We start from the raw sequence: 17,144 nt of genomic DNA, 5'->3' as shown, positions 1-17,144 counted from the left end.
GTTAAAGTGCGAAGTATGGAACCCTGCGCAGACAGTCGGTCAATGCGACTTAAGCAACGTGCAGTCATTGAATTCTTGACAGCAGAAGGTGCTACCCCAAAGGAGATTCCATAGAGAATGCAAGCTGTTTATGGTGGTTGTGTTGATGTGAGTACTGTGCATCATTGGGCAAGTAAGTTCAAAGATGTTGAGGTGGGAACATCTGACTTGCGTGACAAAGAGTTGGACGTCCTGTGACAGCAACCACCGAGTTTCACAAGCAAAAGGTTGAGATTGATTCAGGACGATCGCCGTATCACTCAGAGAGAAATTTCAAGCATAATCGCCATTTCACTAGACCGTGTGGATCACATTATTGCTTTGCTTGGCTATCGGAAGATCTGTGCATGATGGGTACCGGGATGAGAGAAGTGTGAGATGCTGGTTGCGGAAACGAGTGTCGACTTCTTCCGTGACAGTGTCAGAAAACTTGTCCATCGTTGGCAGAAATGTATCCAATGGTCTGGTGATTCTGTGGAAAAGTGAATAGTGGTAGTTAAAGAGCACATTCTAAGGATTATTTATGCGTTTCATAGAATGATAGAATCAAAGAGTTGGAAGAGACCTCATGGGCCATCCAGTCCAACCCCTGCCAAGAAGCAGGAATATTGCATTCAAATCACCCCTGACAGATGGCCATCCAGCCTCTGTTTAAAAGCTTCCAAAGAAGGAGCCTCCACCACACTCCGGGGCAGAGAGTTCCACTGCTGAACGGCTCTCACAGTCAGGAAGTTCTTCCTCATGTTCAGATGGAATCTCCTCTCTTGTAGTTTGAAGCCATTGTTTCTTGTCCTAGTCTCCAGGGCAGCAGAAAACAAGCTTGCTCCCTCCTCCCTGTGGCTTCCTCTCACATATTTATACATGGCTATCATATCTCCTCTCAGCCTTCTCTTCTTCAGGCTAAACATGCCCAGCTCCTTAAGCCGCTCCTCATAGGAGCCAAGCAACGAAGGTGGAGGCATTACTTTTCATTCAACCCTCCTACATTATTTCCAAAACAATTGGAAAACTTATTTAAAAACTGTTGAAAGGATTAGATGATGGGAGAATAAAAGGAATGCTAGATGAAAGACAGAAAGATGATCCTTTCAACAGGTAGAGAAACAGATTCCTTTTGCACGAGTGCATGTTTACAGTAGGAAAACTACAAATCCCAGCAGGCATTGGGCAAGAAAGGCGAAAGACTACAGCTCCCAGAATGCTCAGGGAAGTTTTCTTTTGTGCCTGTTCATTGGAGGATGGGAGGAAGAGGTGGAGTTTGTTTGCACGTGTTTTGCAGGAAGAGAAGGGAAAGGGAAATCGGTTTGGAATCCGAATCCTGTTGATAAGAATCGTTTGCTCCGGATTTTGCAGCTATGTTCCTGCAATTCTACTTGGATGAGCGAGGGGACAGGGTTTATACCCTCAAGGTAAGGGTTTTACATCCCTGGGGGTGTGTGAATGTTTGATTCTGGGTGCATCTGCACTGTGGAATTAATGCAGTTTGATACCACTTTAACTGCTATGGCTCAATGCTAGGAGTTGGAGTTGTTAGACTTCTATGCCAAAGAGTGCTGTTGTCTCACTAAACTAAGACTCCCAAGCATGGGCAAACTTGGGCCCTCCAGGTGTTTTGGACTTCAACTCCCACAATTCCTAGCAGCCGATAGGCTGCTAGGAATTGTGGGAGTTGAAGTCCAAAACACCTGGAGGGCCCAAGTTTGCCTATGCCAGTTCTATATCATTATACCACAGTCAGCCCTCCATATCCACAAATTTTGCATCCAAGGATTCAGCCTTTCACAGCTTGAAAATATTGCAAAATATCCAGAAAACAAAGCTTATTATTTGCCATTTTGCATATGGTAATTTCCAGTATAATTTAACCTTGAGTCACACCAACACAGCTGTATAAAATCCATATTGAACTGGATTATATGGCAGCGTGGACTCTGATAACCCCGTTTAAAGCCAATATTGTGTATCATCTGCCTTGATATTCTGGGTTATATAGCTGTGTGGAAGGACACCTAGAGATTTTAATTAAATCAGTAAATTATCAAATCCACAAATGTGGAAGGACAACTTGGAGTAAATCTTAAAGGCAAACGAAATCCATAGCTATAGGGAAACCATCAGAATGCCTCATTGTTGGGACTGTCTTCTATGGCAAATTCTCTCATGGCTAAACATTCCTGACTGTGAGAGCCGTTCAGCAGTGGAACTCTCTGCCCCGGAGCATGTTGGAGGCTCCTTTTTTGGAAGCTTTTAAAGAGAGGCTGGATGGCCATCTGTCAGGGGTGATTTTAATGCAATATTCCTGCTTCTTGGCAGGGGGTTGGACTGGATGGCCCATGAGGTCTCTTCCAACTCTTTGATTCTATGATTCTGTGATTTACTTTACTTCTAGGATCCTCCAAGCCAATGAGTGGACAGGTTTAAACGAGTCCATTGAGTCTGTAGCAATGGCAGGCTTACACCAATTCAGCGCCGTAATTGAATAGTTCCGATGTTTCAAAGATCAGATAATTCCCAGGTTCATCTATAAAAACACAATGGCTTGCCTTGTGTAGTACGTCCTGGGTTCCAAGTTTGCATGAAGTCTGTAAATAAATAGTTCAGATGGTTCAGCTGTCAGTTAAGGTAAAAGTTTTCCCCTGACATTAAATCCAGTTGTGTCCAACTCTGAGGGTTGGTGCTCATCTCAATTTCTAAGCCGAAGAGCCGGCATTGTCCATAGACATAGGGGTGTGGAGATGAGCACCACACCCCAAGGTCATGTGGCCGGAATGACTGCATGGAGTGCTGTTACCTTCCCGCAGAAGTGGTACCTATTTATTTATTTATATTTATCGTGTCAGGAATGAACCAAAACAGTTGTATTGCATTAAAAACAAACAAACAAAACACAAAGTTTGCAAGCTTGGTAGTTGTTTAAATGTCCTTTGATCAGTAGCTGACCTCTGGTGTTGCTGGAGGAAGGTCCTCCATTGTGCATGTGGCAGGGCTCAGGTTGCATTGCAGTAGGTGGTCTGTGGTTTGCTCTTCTACACACTCGCATGTGGTGGAGTCCACTTTGTGGCCCCATTTCTTAAGGTTGGCTCTGCATCTCATGGTGCCAGAGCGCAGTCTGATCAGCACCTTCCAAGTCGCCCAGTTTTCTGTGTGCCCAGGGGGGAGTCTCTCATTTGGTACCAGACATTGATTGAGGCTCTGGGTTTGAGCCTGCCGCTTTTGGACTCTCGCTTGCTGAGGTGTTCCAGCAAGTGTTTCTGCAGATCTTAGAAAACTATTTCTTTATTTAAGTCATTGGCATGCTGGCTGATACCCAAACAGGGGGTGGACCGGAGATGTCACTGCCTTAGTCCTTTCACTATTGGTTGCTACTCCCCGACGGATGTCAGGTGGTGCAATACCGGCTACACAGTGTAATTTCTCCAGTGGTGTAAGGAGCAGACACCCCATGATAATGAGCATGTCTCATTAAGAGCCGCATCCAATGGTGAGATGTGTTCCACACTGGGCATGCATACTCAGCAACAGAATAGCAAAGCACAAGGGCAGATGTCTTCACTGTATCTAGTTGTGATACCCAGGTACCAATTGATCTACTCACATTTGCATGTTTTCAACTGCTAGATAGGCAGAAGCTAGGGCTAACAGCAGGAGCTCACCCTGCTCAAACCGGCGTCCTTTTAATCAGCAAGTTCAGCAGCTCAACGGTTTAACCCACTGTGCCAGCTGTCGGTTATGCACCAATAAAAACACAATAAAGTTACTATCACACTTTATTGCTGAAATAGAGGGAAATTGATGCACAGAGTACAATGATTATAACAAAGAGCTTTGCAATATACACAGTGCAATAAATATTTGTGGAGCTTCCAGCAGCCAGTCAAAACTATCATTCTGAAGGCATTTAATTTTTTCATATTATTTTCAACCAATATTTATTTATTTATATATTTATTTACAGTATTTCTATACCGCTTTTCTCACTCCTAAGGGGACTCAAAGCGGTTTACACATAACTGGCAAAACTTCAATGCCATACATTGGACACTGACGTGATGCCAGTCCATAACAACCACAATAATAGAACAACAATTAAGCATAAATCATAATTAGACAGTACATAAGCAATCGTTAAAACAATAAATAATAAAAACAGTCTCGCCAGTCGTATTGTCATTCTAGTCCATGTCCTATAAACTCTACACACATCTAATCTACAAACATTAAAGAATGTTTTCAGTTCTCTGCTGAGCAGAAAAATTATTGCTAAAAATTTCTAGCAAAATGAAATTGTTCATGTCCTATAAAATACAGCATATACTAGCGTTGTACTTGCTCACATAATGTGATTAAATCATTGTCGTTTCTGAAGGTAATTCATGCACAGTACTGTTTTAACTGTGTTTGTTAATGTATTAATCTTAAGCAGTCTTAACCATTGTATAATTCACAGAAATCAATAATACACTTTAGCATAGAATATAATGTAGAATTACTTTATATGAGTTCTCCCTTACAATTAGTTCTGCCCCCTTATCTCACCCGGGGCTTTTTAAATCATTTTATGTACATGCGGCCCGCCCTCTGTCATTTTGTTATTATGTTTACTTCCTATGTTCTGTGTATATTGTTTTATATGCTTTGATGTTTTATTTTAATGTTATATTGTTTATTTTATTGCAATTTGTATTGTTATTTTGTAATTCTTGTTCGGGCTTGGCCCCATGTAAGCCGCTCCGATTCCCCATCGAGGAGATGGTGGCGGGGTATAAATAAAGATTATTATTATTCTTATTCTTATTTGTTCATATTCTGGTTTCTGCCCCCCCCCCCCCTCTGGTGGCACAGTGGGTTTAACCGCTGAGCTGTGGGACTTGCTGACCGAAAGGTTGGTTCAAATCCGGGGAGTGGGGTGAGCTCCCGCTATGGGCTCCAGCTTCTGCCAACCTAGCAGTTCAAAAACATGTAAATGTGAGTAGATCAATAGGTACCGCTTCTTCGAGAAGGTAACAGCACTCCATGCAGTCATGCTAGTCACATGACCTTGGAGTTGTCTATGCACCATGCCAGCTCTTCAGCTTAGAAATGGAGATGAGCACCACCCCCCAGAGTCGGACATGACTAAACTTAATGTCAGAGGAAACCTTTACCTTGATTCTGCTTTCTAGCTGACAACATGTTTATGGAGTAATGCTAGTCGAGATATTGTGGATGAGCTGTGAGTCATTGTTATATTTCAATTTATTTTGTAAAAAAATTATATTCCTCATGTCATATGATGTCAAGACGGGGTATGGTGAAATCCATTTAACCAAATGAAAAATCATAAAACAGTGAGAAATATTAAATAACTATTAAACAATGTAAGAAGTTGAATCAAGATAATGAAAATCAGTTCAGATTGTTTGAACCATTTTGAAACCATAACACACATACTGACTGGGAATATTTATTTATTTATTTATGACATTTATATGCCGCCCTTCTCACCCCAAAAGAGACTCAGAGCAACTTACAAGATATATATACATACAATATATTAAATTATTGGCGTAGTACAATATCAGTATTATATATTGCTATATTGTAGTACACTGTTGTATTGTAATATTATTAGTAATATTACATGTAATATAAAATATACAATTATATATAAAATATATAGTTCTTAGGCCTGGCATAGCTATGTTATGAGTATTATTTCCTCATAAATTGTTCTTCTTTTGCATCCTCTGTTTTGCAGAAAGTGGCTCCAGATGGCCAGCCGACATGCTCAGCCCATCCTGCCCGTTTCTCCCCGGATGACAAATATTCCCGACATCGGATCACTATCAAGAAACGCTTTGGTGTCCTGATGACCCAGCAACCTCGGCCTGTTGTGTAAAACTGTGAGCCGCGAATGCCAGCTGGAACCATTTGCAGCCTATCAAGACGAGATAAGCTTCTTCTGAAGCAGCCTTGAAGAAGCAGACACAGGAAACAACAACAGATAATGCTTTCTGCATTCCACTTTGTCCCTGGGACTTTTAGATTTCCAGTTCTGGTATTTTGAGACTCGGCTTCATTCCTGTTCATGAAATGCTTTGTGGTAGCCTATGCATTCAGATTGAATTCCTGAGTTGTACCTCTCTGTACAATCCTAAAAATAAAATAAAATCTTCCATCACTTTTCTTTCATATATACTTGCTTCTAGTATTTTTATTGTAGTTATATCCTACTTTTTGTCTTTCAAAAGCAGATAACAATGTTTTAAAAATGTACAAATTACAATCAGAAAATATAAACATTAAAATAGAATAAAAATATAAATATTAAAATAGAATTAAACATAGGTAAAGGTAAAGGTTTTCCCCTGACATTAAGTCCAGTCGTGTCTGTCTCTGGGGTGTGGTGCTCATCTCCATTTCTAAGCCGAAGAGCCGCCATTGTCCGTAGACACCTCCAAGGTCATGTGGCCGGCATGTATGGAGCACCGTTACCAGAGCGGTACCTATTGATCTACTCACATTTGCATGTTTTCGAACTGCTAGGTTGGCAGAAGCTGGGGCTGACAGGGAGCTCATGCCGCTCCCCAGATTCGAACCTGCGACCTTTCCGTCAACAAGTTAAGCAGCTCAGTGCTTTAACCCACTGTGTCACCGGGTTGAAGGTCTTTTTTTTTATCATGTCTGAAGTGACTTGAGAACATACTGCAAGTGACTTCTGGTGTGAGAGAACTGGCCATCTGCAGAGATATTGCCCAGGGGACACCGAGATGTGTTACCTGGGAGGCTTCTCTCATGTCCTCGCAAGCTAGAGCTGACAGACGGGAGCTCACCCCATCTCATGGATTTGAACCAGCCACCTTCAGGTCAGCAACTCAACCTTCAGGCCAGTACTTCAGCTGGCACAAGGGTTTAATCCATTGCACCACCATGGCTCCTAAAATCTACTAAAACACATAATAATAATAATAATAATAATAATAATAATAATAACAACACTTTATTTATACCCCGCTACCATCTCCCCAGGGACTTGGTGCGGCTTACATGAGGCCAAGCCCAAAATACAACAATACAACAAAATACAGCAATAATAACAACAATACAAGCCATTTAAAATAATAAAGCAATAACACATACATAAATGCCAATCAGTACCCCCTTTTCCCAGTCTTAAAAAATGTTCTTTGAAATACCATTGGAGTAGGAAGCTGAAGAAGACTAGATTTAACAAATTGTTTGGTGATTTTTGTAGGCTTAATAATATCTTCCCACTTCATCATAACTGCATTTACACAAGAGAATTAATGTAGTTTGATGCCACTTAAACTGCCATGGCTGAGTGTTGTTGCATCCTGCAGTCTTTGGCGAAGAAGATTCAAAAGACTTTGTAAAGCTAAAACTCCCACAATTACGTGGCATTGGGTCGTGATAGTGAAAGTAGTGTCAAACTGCATCCTTTCTACGATGCAGATTTACCCCAAATGCCCAATTTCAGGGGGAGGTAGCTGTGTAAGTCCGTTCCTGCAAAAAATGGCACGTTAAAAGCCAGCTAATGGTGTTCCGAAGAAGATTAAAAACTTGGATGTTCGAACAGGCATTTGGTTAATCAGTGCAATGAATGTGACGATTACAGGAATGGAAATATGGACGACGAATTTGGATCATGACTCTAGTGATGAGAAGCATTGTGTTGTTATTGTTGTGTAATACTGGATATTGTGCTTTTGTGTTTTAAATTGTATATTGTGACTGATTTTGCCCTTGTTGTAAACCGCGTTGAGTCACCAGTTAGGCTGAGAAACTGCGGTATACAAGTAAAGTAAAGTAAATAAATAAATAAATAAATTCATCAGAGATATGGAACATTGCTTCAGCAGATTAATTCCCATATAATTCATAAATAATTACTGTGGTAGCCTCATTTAATACATTTTGGAATCTATTTAGAATACCTTTTTAGAAAGCAAGTGTTACTTAAGCAATGCACTACGGATTTTATTTATTTATTTCAGGCATTTGTACCCCGTCTTTATCATCCCCAAGGGGGGCGGGGCTCAGGGCAGACAACCATTAGATGCCAAACATTAATTAAACAATCATAATTGAAACAACAATTAAAAACAATATAAACATTCAACATTTAAAATTTTAAATTCTTCCAGTTTAAAATCAGGATCCAAAATCAGTCCATTGCCGGTTGCATGTGTCGTTATTTATTTATTTATTTATTTACACTATTTCTATCTCACCCATTCTCATTCAAATCGCTGTACCTATTGCTCAAAGGCCAGGTTTTAAGTTTTTTCCCGAAATGTCAGGAGGAAGGGGGTAGATCTAAACTCGTTTGAGAGGGAATTCCACAGCCAAGGAGCCACCACTGAGAAGGCCCTGTCTCTTGTCCACACCAGTCGCACTTGCAAAGCTGGTGGGACCGAGAGCAGGGCCTCCCCCGATGATCTTAAACTCCTTGATGGTTTGTAGAATGAGATACAATCAGACAGGTAAACTGGGCTTGATTGAGTGCTGTGCATTATCTATATAAATTAAAATGTAATATTAGTTTGTGGGATTAACAGAACTCAAAAACCACTGGACGAATTGACACCAAATTTGGACACAAGACACCTAATAACCCAATGTATGTCCTTCACTCATAAAAACACGGAAAAACACAGCATAAGGGATTTAAAAAGCCAAAAAACCTCCCCCCAAAATTACATTACAACGCATGCGCAAAACCACACATATAGGCAAACACACATATACACACACATATATGCACACGCACACACAAAACACACAGAAAGGCAGAGGGAAGAAAGTGGGAGAGAAGGAGGGGAGAGAAAGAAGGAAAGAAAAAAGGGTAGAGAAAAGTAAGAGAAGGAAGGAGAGAAAGAGGGAGAGAACAGAAAGAAGGAGGGAAGGAGAGAAGGAAGGAAAGAAGGGTAGAGATGGAAGGAAGGAGAGAGGGAGGGAGGGAAGGAGAGAAGGAAGGAAAGCAAGAAGGGTAGAAAAGGAAGGAGTGAAGGAGGGAGAAAATGAGGGAGAGAAGAGAAAAGGAGGAAAGGAGAGAAGGAAGGAAAGAAGGGTAGAGATGGAAGGAAGGAGGGAGTGAAAGAGGGAAAGAAGGAGGGAAGGAGAGAAGGAACGAAAGAGAGAAGGAGGGAAGGAAGGAAAGAGACAAGGAAGGATGGAACCAAAGAGCAAAGGAAGTGAGAAAAGAAACAGAGAAGGAAGAAAGAAGAAAGGAAAGAAAAGGAGGGAGGAAAGGAAAGAGGGAGGGAAGGAAGGAAGGGTAGGAAAAAAGGAGAGAAAGAGGGAGGGAAGGTTGGCCACAGCAAAGTGTGGCGGGTACAGCTAGTTCCAAATATAAAGGGGTTCATGACTTCTGTGGCCTCAGCATTTGAAGAAGGAAAACTTGGGAGTTCACCAAATATGAACAATAATATAAACCTTTGTTCTCAGTTCGTTTGGCCTGTGCTTTTAAGGATGTCACTACTTTGCCCTTCTTTCTGAAAGACGATCTGCAGCCACTTCAAATTGTATCAAATGAAAGTGATGGCTTCCACTGGAAAAAAAAAGACAAAATAAGCATTATTTTGTGCATGTCAGAGAATATCAAGAAACAGTGGGTGGTAATGCTAGCCTTTTGCTTCAGTGGTTTATCCTTTTTTTGTCCAAATCAGGCCAGCATATCTTGTGATCTACTAGGTGAAGTAATGCTCATCAGTCATGTGCTGTAGCCTTTCGTGATTTTGATAAACAATTTTGCTATTTTCTCTGAGTGGAAAATCAAGTTATTAATTGGCAAGGCATTGCTACTGTATCACATGAGAAGATAATTTTAAAAAAAATCTTAGGAAAGTAGATAAAAAAGTTTAAAATCTAGGTTGTGCCTTTCCTTATATTACACTACAGTTCAGAATGACCCTCATATCCATTGGACCTATGGTTTTCACTATTGACCAAACTAAGACCTCTCTGTGCATTTTCTTGGTCTTCCAGTGCAACCTTATCATATTCCTGGGCCATAAGGCCTTCATTTCAATACAATTCACTAATTTGATTGTGTCTATCCATGCAAGAATGTATCCCTTGCATGTATTACATGTTGTATTATTTATGTTGCAATTCAGCCAAATGTGTCTTTCCAATTCCTAGTGACTCAGCCTAGGTTGGAACCAGAGAAGTAATATTAAGGTGACAGTTTAATTATTAATTCCATATTTTGTTATTTCTACCTCCCTCTGCATCATTTCCTGGGGATGTTTACGACTGCTCTGAGACCAAGGATAGCTCTTTAAAATGCCTCCTCCTTGTTCACATCCTGCCTGTAAAACCACAGAAGTGGGGAAGCCCATAAAAAGGCAATAAACAGTCTTCTGTTTATTTTGTGATGTGGAGGATACCTATCACAAGTCTGAATAGAGCACCTAACATGTCTTTTCATGCTGTTCAAAGTGAGAAAAACTTTTTTTTCAAAGAAAGCATGTAAACAATGGAACATACATCCTTCAGTAGGGAAATATTGAATGCTTGTGGCATGCTAGAAGCTGAATTATTCTTATAAATTAGGCATGGGCAAACTTCGGCCCTCCTGGTGTTTTGGACTTTAACTCCCACAACTCCTAACAGCCTACTATCTGATATAAATGATGCACATAGTCATTGCGTGACCGCATTTCTGTGTACGAACCCACATGATCCTTTCGATCATCTGGAGAGGCCCTGCTCGCGTTCCCACCCCCATCGCAGGTGTGATTGGTAGGGACGAGGGAGAGGGCTTTCTCGGTGGTGGCCCCTCGACTCTGGAACTCACTCCCCAAGGACATCAGGCATGCCCCAACTCTGGCAGTCTTTAGGAAGAGCCTGAAAACGTGGTTGTTCCAGTGTGCCTTCCCAGAATAAGGAAACTCCCAGCATTATGTCCTCTAATGCACTTTACTATGGATCTAGAAATGTCTGCATGCCCCATCCCTCTCTGAAAACTCTATCCTAGTTCATATTCATCTGTTAATGCTCGGCATTCTCTTTAAATTTTAATTATTGCATCTGGCCCAGCCATAGGTTTTAACTGTCGTTGTGTTATTGTTAATGTTTATTGCTTTTTTGTTATGAGTTTTATTTTATTGCTTTGTATTATTTGTTGTTATTGCTTTGTTATTGATGTGTTGTGGGCTCAGCCTCATGTAAGCCGCACCGAGTCCCTTGGGAGATGGTAGCAGGGTATAAATAACGTATTATTATTATTATTATTATTATTATTATTATTATTATTATTATTGCCCATGGGATGTAGGAGGCACACCTAGTTTCTTTCATTTCTGGCCCTAGTTTCTTTCATTTCTACTCATTTCTGAGTAGGCTAGAAGACTGCATGTCACCTGTATTTGTTTGTATTTTAACCAAATTTGGTTCAAAATATGGGGATGTTGGGACAGATCACTTAGAGTAGGGAGGAATGTGGCATAACTGATGTCCTCTGTGACTTCACAACCTCGGAGGATGCCTGGAATAGATGCAGATGAAACGTCAGGAGAGAATGCTTCTAGAACATGGCCATACAGCCCGAAAAACCTACAACAACCTTGTGTATATTTTGACAATTGAAACAGTTTTTATATCTGTACTAGCTATACCTGCTATGTGTTGCTGTGGCCAACCTTCCCTCGCTCTTTCTCTCCTCCTTTCTTTCTCTTCTTCCTTCCTTTCTTCCCTTATTTTCTTTCATTTTCTCCTCCCTTCCTTCTCTTCCTCTTCCCTTCCTTCCCTTTTCTTTCCCTTCCTCTTTCTCCCTTTTCTTCCTTCTCTACCTATTATTGGACTCCAACTCCCAGGAGTCCTCCCTTTTTTAATACGGGTAGCCAGATTTTGTTCCTTTTCATGGTTTCTTCCTTTCTGTTGAAATTACCCACATGCTTGTGGATTTCTATGTCAGGCTACGCAGAGAAGCCATTGAAACCCACAAGATTGTGGACAATTTCAACAGAAAGGAAGAAACCATGAAAAGGAACAAAATCTGGCTACCAGTATTAAAAAACTCAAAAATCACAACAGCAAAACAACAGAGAGGAAACCATCAGGCATCTCAAATCAAGGTGGTCAGTTGAAACATTCACACCTAGCTCCAGCAGACAAGAGTCCTTTGTCCCACCCTGGTCATTCCACAGATATATATATATATATATATATATATATATATATATATATATATATATCTGTGGAATGACCAGGGTGGGACAAAGGACTCTTGGTGGTCAGTTGAAACAGTCACACCTAGCTCCAGCAGACAAGAGTTCTTTGTCCCACCCTGGTCATTCCACAGATATATATATCAAATCACCTCTCAAAGAAAGATTCCCCCAGGCACTTCCAAGCCATTAAATGCTAATCAAGGTGGTCAGTTGAAACATTCACACCTAGCTCCAGCAGACAAGAGTCCTTTGTCCCACCCTGGTCATTCCACAGATATATATATATCAAATCACCTCTCAAAGAAAGATTCCCCCAGGCACTTCCAAGCCATTAAATGCTAATCAAGGTGGTCAGTTGAAACATTCACACCTAGCTCCAGCAGACAAGAGTCCTTTGTCCCACCCTGGTCATTCCACAGATATATATATCAAATCACCTCTCAAAGAAAGATTCCCCCAGGCACTTCCAATCCATTAAATGCTAATCAAGGTGGTCAGTTGAAACATTCACACCTAGCTCCAGCAGACAAGAGTCCTTTGTCCCACCCTGGTCATTCCACAGATATATATATCAAATCACCTCTCAAAGAAAGATTCCCCCAGGCACTTCCAATCCATTAAATGCTAATCAAGGTGGTCAGTTGAAACATTCACACCTAGCTCCAGCAGACAAGAGTCCTTTGTCCCACCCTGGTCATTCCACAGATATATATATCAAATCACCTCTCAAAGAAAGATTCCCCCAGGCACTTCCAATCCATTAAATGCTAATCAAGGTGGTCAGTTGAAACATTCACACCTAGCTCCAGCAGACAAGAGTCCTTTGTCCCACCCTGGTCATTCCACAGATATATATATCAAATCACCTCTCAAAGAAAGATTCCCCCAGGCACTTCCAAGCCATTAAATGCTAATCAAGGTGGTCAGTTGAAACATTCACACCTAGCTCCAGCAGACAAGAGTCCTTTGTCCCACCCTGGTCATTCCACAGATATATATATCAAATCACCTCTCAAAGAAAGATTCCCCCAGGCACTTCCAATCCATTAAATGCTAATCAAGGTGGTCAGTTGAAACATTCACACCTAGCTCCAGCAGACAAGAGTCCTTTGTCCCACCCTGGTCTTTCCACAGATATATAAACCCATTTTCCTACTTCCAACAGAACTCACTACCTCTGAGGATGCTTGCCACAGATGCAGGCGGAACGTCAGGAGAAAATGCCTCTAGAACATGTAGCAAAACCTACAACAACCCAAACATTTTTATTTACTTTTATAGGTTGTAGGCTTGGGCAATCCATGGTTCTAAATGGTTCTAAAGTACTTACAAAACTAAAGTTCTGGTGGTGAAAAATTTCAGAACTCTAACAAAACTTTCAAAATTTAATTATTATTTCATTATTGGTGATTTTAATGACAGAACCAATTAGGAACTGCCATTTATTATGAAATTTTGAGAGTTTTGTTAGAGTTCTGAAATTTTCACCACCAGAACTTTAGTTTTGTAAGTACTTTAGAACCATGGATTGCCCAAGCCTATAGGTTAGATAAAGGCCATCTATTTTTTGTAGGTGCTTTGAATAACTGTTTGTGTTTTCTCATTAACAGGGGACTCCTGCTCTACCCCACAACCTTTGTCTTGTGGGGTTCCTCAGGGTTCAATCCTGTCCCCCATGTTGTTTAACATCTACATGAAGCCGCTGGGCGAGATCATCCGGAGTTTCGGGGTGCGGTGTCATCTGTACGCAGATGATGTCCAACTCTGTCACTCCTTTCCACCTGCTACTAAGGAGGCTGTCGAAGTCCTGAACCGGTGCTTGGCCGCTGTGACGGTCTGGATGGGGGCGAACAAATTGAAATTGAATCCAGACAAGACAGAGGTGCTCCTGGTCAGTCGCAAGGCCGAACAGGGTATAGGGTTACAGCCTGTGTTAGACGGGGTCGCACTCCCCCTGAAGACACAGGTTCGCAGTTTGGGTGTGATCCTGGACTCATCGCTGAGCCTGGAGCCCCAGGTTTCGGCGGTGACCAGGGGAGCATTCGCACAGTTAAGACTCGTGCGCCAACTGCGACCGTACCTTGGGAAGTCTGACTTGGCCACGGTAGTCCACGCTCTGGTTACATCCCGTCTTGATTACTGCAACGCTCTCTACGTGGGGTTGCCTTTGAAGACGGCCCGGAAGCTCCAATTAGTCCAACGGGCGGCAGCCATGGTATTAACAGGGGCTGGGCGCAGGGAGCATACAACTCCTCTGCTGTACCAGCTCCACTGGCTGCCGATCAGCTACCGAGCCCAATTCAAAGTGCTGGTTTTGACCTTTAAAGCCCTAAACGGTTCTGGCCCTACATACCTATCCGAACGTATCTCGGCCTATCAGCCCACCAGGACCCTAAGATCTTCAGGAGAAGCCCTTCTCTCTATCCCACCTGCTTCACAGGTGCGGCTTGTGGGAACGAGAGATAGGGCCTTTTCTGTGGTGGCCCCCCGGCTTTGGAATGCCCTCCCTACTGAACTAAGATCAGCCACCTCGCTAATGGCATTTCGGAAAAAACTAAAAACTTGGATGTTTGTGCAAGTCTTCAATTGATTTTTGATGTGATGTTGTTTGACCATGGACTAGCAATCAAGGATAACGAATTGGACTACGATTTTAACGATGAGATCCGATCTGTATTGGTGGCCCAATACTATGTATGTTTTGTATGTATTCTTAATTTTAATCTATATGCTTAAAGTGAATTGTATATTTTAACATGTTGTAAACCGCAATGAGTCGCCGCATAGGCTGAGATATTGGCGGTATACAAGCGTACCAAATAAAATAAATAAATAAATAAATAAGTCTGTTTATGGCAACACCACTCTTCATTTACAGCATTTCCTTGGCCAGGATTAATACAGTATCCTCAATTGCCCCCTCAGAGAGTAAGAACTACAATTCCCAGCATCCCTAGCGCGTCCGTGGACCCTCTTTTGGCCGCCCCCCTCCCCTTTGTTTTCAAAGGGAAAATGAAGGGAGAAGCATCCAAGCAACAGTAGCGGCTCCTTGCTTGTGCGCATGCGCAAGAGGGAGAAGATGAGGACAAGCGAAAGCCAGGGGAAAGAAGAAAAAAAAAGAGAGAGTTCTGAGCCGCAGCAAGCAACCCGAGAGCAGCGGCTGGCCCGCGCGTGCGCACACGGAGGCGCGAGGGAAGCAAGCAAGCAAGCAAGCAAAGCGTGCGCGCGCGAGGCGCTCCTATTTAGAACGCCTGGGCAGAGGGAAAGCCAAGCTGCGCGCGCGGCTCAGGTAAACCCTTAACGGCTCCAGCCTTAACGGACTTTTCTCTCCCAGGGGCTTGCCTTCAGGGGTGGGCGGGGGCAAAGAAGGGAGCGAACGGAGAGCCCCGCGCATGCGCACTGCGCCCCCTTCCCCCCTTTCTGCATGATACACCTGTACTGTTCCCCTCTCTCTACCTTTGCTTTTCCCTGTCCTCTCCATGGTTCATCTCTTTATGGTTTTGTTTTGGCTTCTGGGGACCATTTCCACCCCCCAGTTCATTTTAAAACTAATAATTCTAACTTTACCTAGTATTTTTTTATTTTGTGTTGTATCCTATGTATTTTAATCTATGCATTATAACTCCTGAGAATGTGCAGAGTGCATGCCTCCTCAGTGATAATTGGGTTTTATATGTATTTTTTGACAGTGTTGTACCCCGCCTCGAGTCATGAAGGGGATAGCAAATTATTATTATTTTCAATAATCTATATAAGTACAAATGTAATGTTTGCTTATGAGATTAACATACCGTATATACTCGAGTATAAGCTGACCCGAATATAAGACGAGGCTTATATTCGGGAAAATGTATTGACTCGAATATAAGCCGAGGGTTGGAAATGCAGCAGCTACCAGTCAATTTCAAAATAAAACTAGATATCAATAAAAATACATTAATTTTAGTTACGAGACGTTAATGTGTTGTTATTGAGATGTCATTAGTTTGTATTTTATACTGTTAATGGTTTTAATATTGTATGTTGTTGGATGGCTTTTGCTCTTGTTGTGAACCGCGTTGAGTCGCCTACGGGCTGAGAAACTGCGGTATACAAGCAAAGTAAGTAAATAAATAAATAAATAATTAGACCGCACCTGGAATATTGTGTCCAATTCTGGGCACCGCAATTCAAGAGAGATATTGACAAGCTGGAATGTGTCCAGAGGAGAGCGACTAAAATGATCAAGGGTCTGGAGAACAAGCCCTATGAGGAGTGGCTTAAGGAGCTGGGCATGTTTATCCTGAAGAAGAGAAGGCTGAGATATGATAGCTATGTATAAATATGTGAGAGGAAGCCACAGGGAGGAGGGAGCAAGCTTGTTTTCTGCTTCCTTGGAGACTAGGACGCGAAACAATGGCTTCAAACTACAGGAGAGGAGATTCCATCTAAACACGAGGAAGAAATTCCTGACTGTAAGAGAACCCTAATAAGAATCTATACTGCAACAGAAACAACATAAGGAAAGGATAAGCTTGTACCTGAAGTAATCTATTAAAGAAAGAAACACATTTTGAAGGAGAATAAGTTTAAAACCTGTTTAGTGAAAGGAAGAGTTCTCTTAAGAGTTGTTTTATGAAATGTATTAATTGTAACCTGTGAAGAAATGTGCTTCTAAGAGCTAAGAAACATTGAAACTATCAAGCTTCTTCTATACTTCAATAAACTTGTTATAGTTTCTTCTAAAGTCAAGTCTCTGTTACAAATACGTCCAAGTTAAGCCACGCTACACATTGAAGAAAGACCAATTTAGTATTACAAGCCATTAGTTGTGTTATCAATTTAGTAAGTCCTTACAAAGTGGTGGCTCCTTTACAAACCGTTACAAACTGGTGGCCTCTTCATGGTTTAATACCCAGCATTTTTAATGTTGTGAAAGAAACTGTATTT

At 41.7% G+C, this 17,144-nt stretch overlaps 2 protein-coding genes across 3 annotated transcripts in view; both read left to right on the top strand.

Annotated features, from left to right (window-relative positions):
• Positions 1–1,289: 1,289 nt before the first annotated feature.
• On the top strand, positions 1,290–6,210 carry NOP10 (NOP10 ribonucleoprotein). The gene is made up of 2 exons (XM_060783013.2): positions 1,290–1,448; positions 5,777–6,210. Exons 1-2 carry the CDS (start codon positions 1,395–1,397, stop codon positions 5,915–5,917), a joined length of 195 nt encoding a protein of 64 aa, XP_060638996.1. The 5' UTR covers positions 1,290–1,394; the 3' UTR covers positions 5,918–6,210.
• Positions 6,211–15,228: 9,018 nt separating this feature from the next.
• Positions 15,229–17,144, top strand: part of SLC12A6 (solute carrier family 12 member 6) — an 82,464-nt gene continuing 80,548 nt past the window's right edge. For both annotated transcript variants that reach the window (XM_067469795.1, XM_067469794.1), the window contains exon 1: positions 15,229–15,504. The gene's annotated coding sequence lies outside the window, so the exon portion shown is untranslated. The remainder of the gene's footprint in view (positions 15,505–17,144) is intronic.

The sequence above is a fragment of the Anolis sagrei genome, chromosome 6 (assembly GCF_037176765.1).
Source record: "Anolis sagrei isolate rAnoSag1 chromosome 6, rAnoSag1.mat, whole genome shotgun sequence".
Classification (NCBI taxonomy): domain Eukaryota; kingdom Metazoa; phylum Chordata; class Lepidosauria; order Squamata; family Dactyloidae; genus Anolis; species Anolis sagrei.
The sequence above is the reverse complement of the archived record's forward strand: the minus strand, read 5'-3'. Positions and strand labels throughout refer to the sequence as shown.

Excerpts from the sequence above, each read along its gene's own strand:
- NOP10 (XM_060783013.2), top strand. The coding sequence starts at position 1,395 with ATGTTCCTGCAATTCTACTTGGATGAGCGAGGGGACAGGGTTTATACC. Across the intron at positions 1,449-5,776 it reads ACAGGGTTTATACCCTCAAG|AAAGTGGCTCCAGATGGCCA; the intron begins GTAAGGGTTTTA and ends TCTGTTTTGCAG.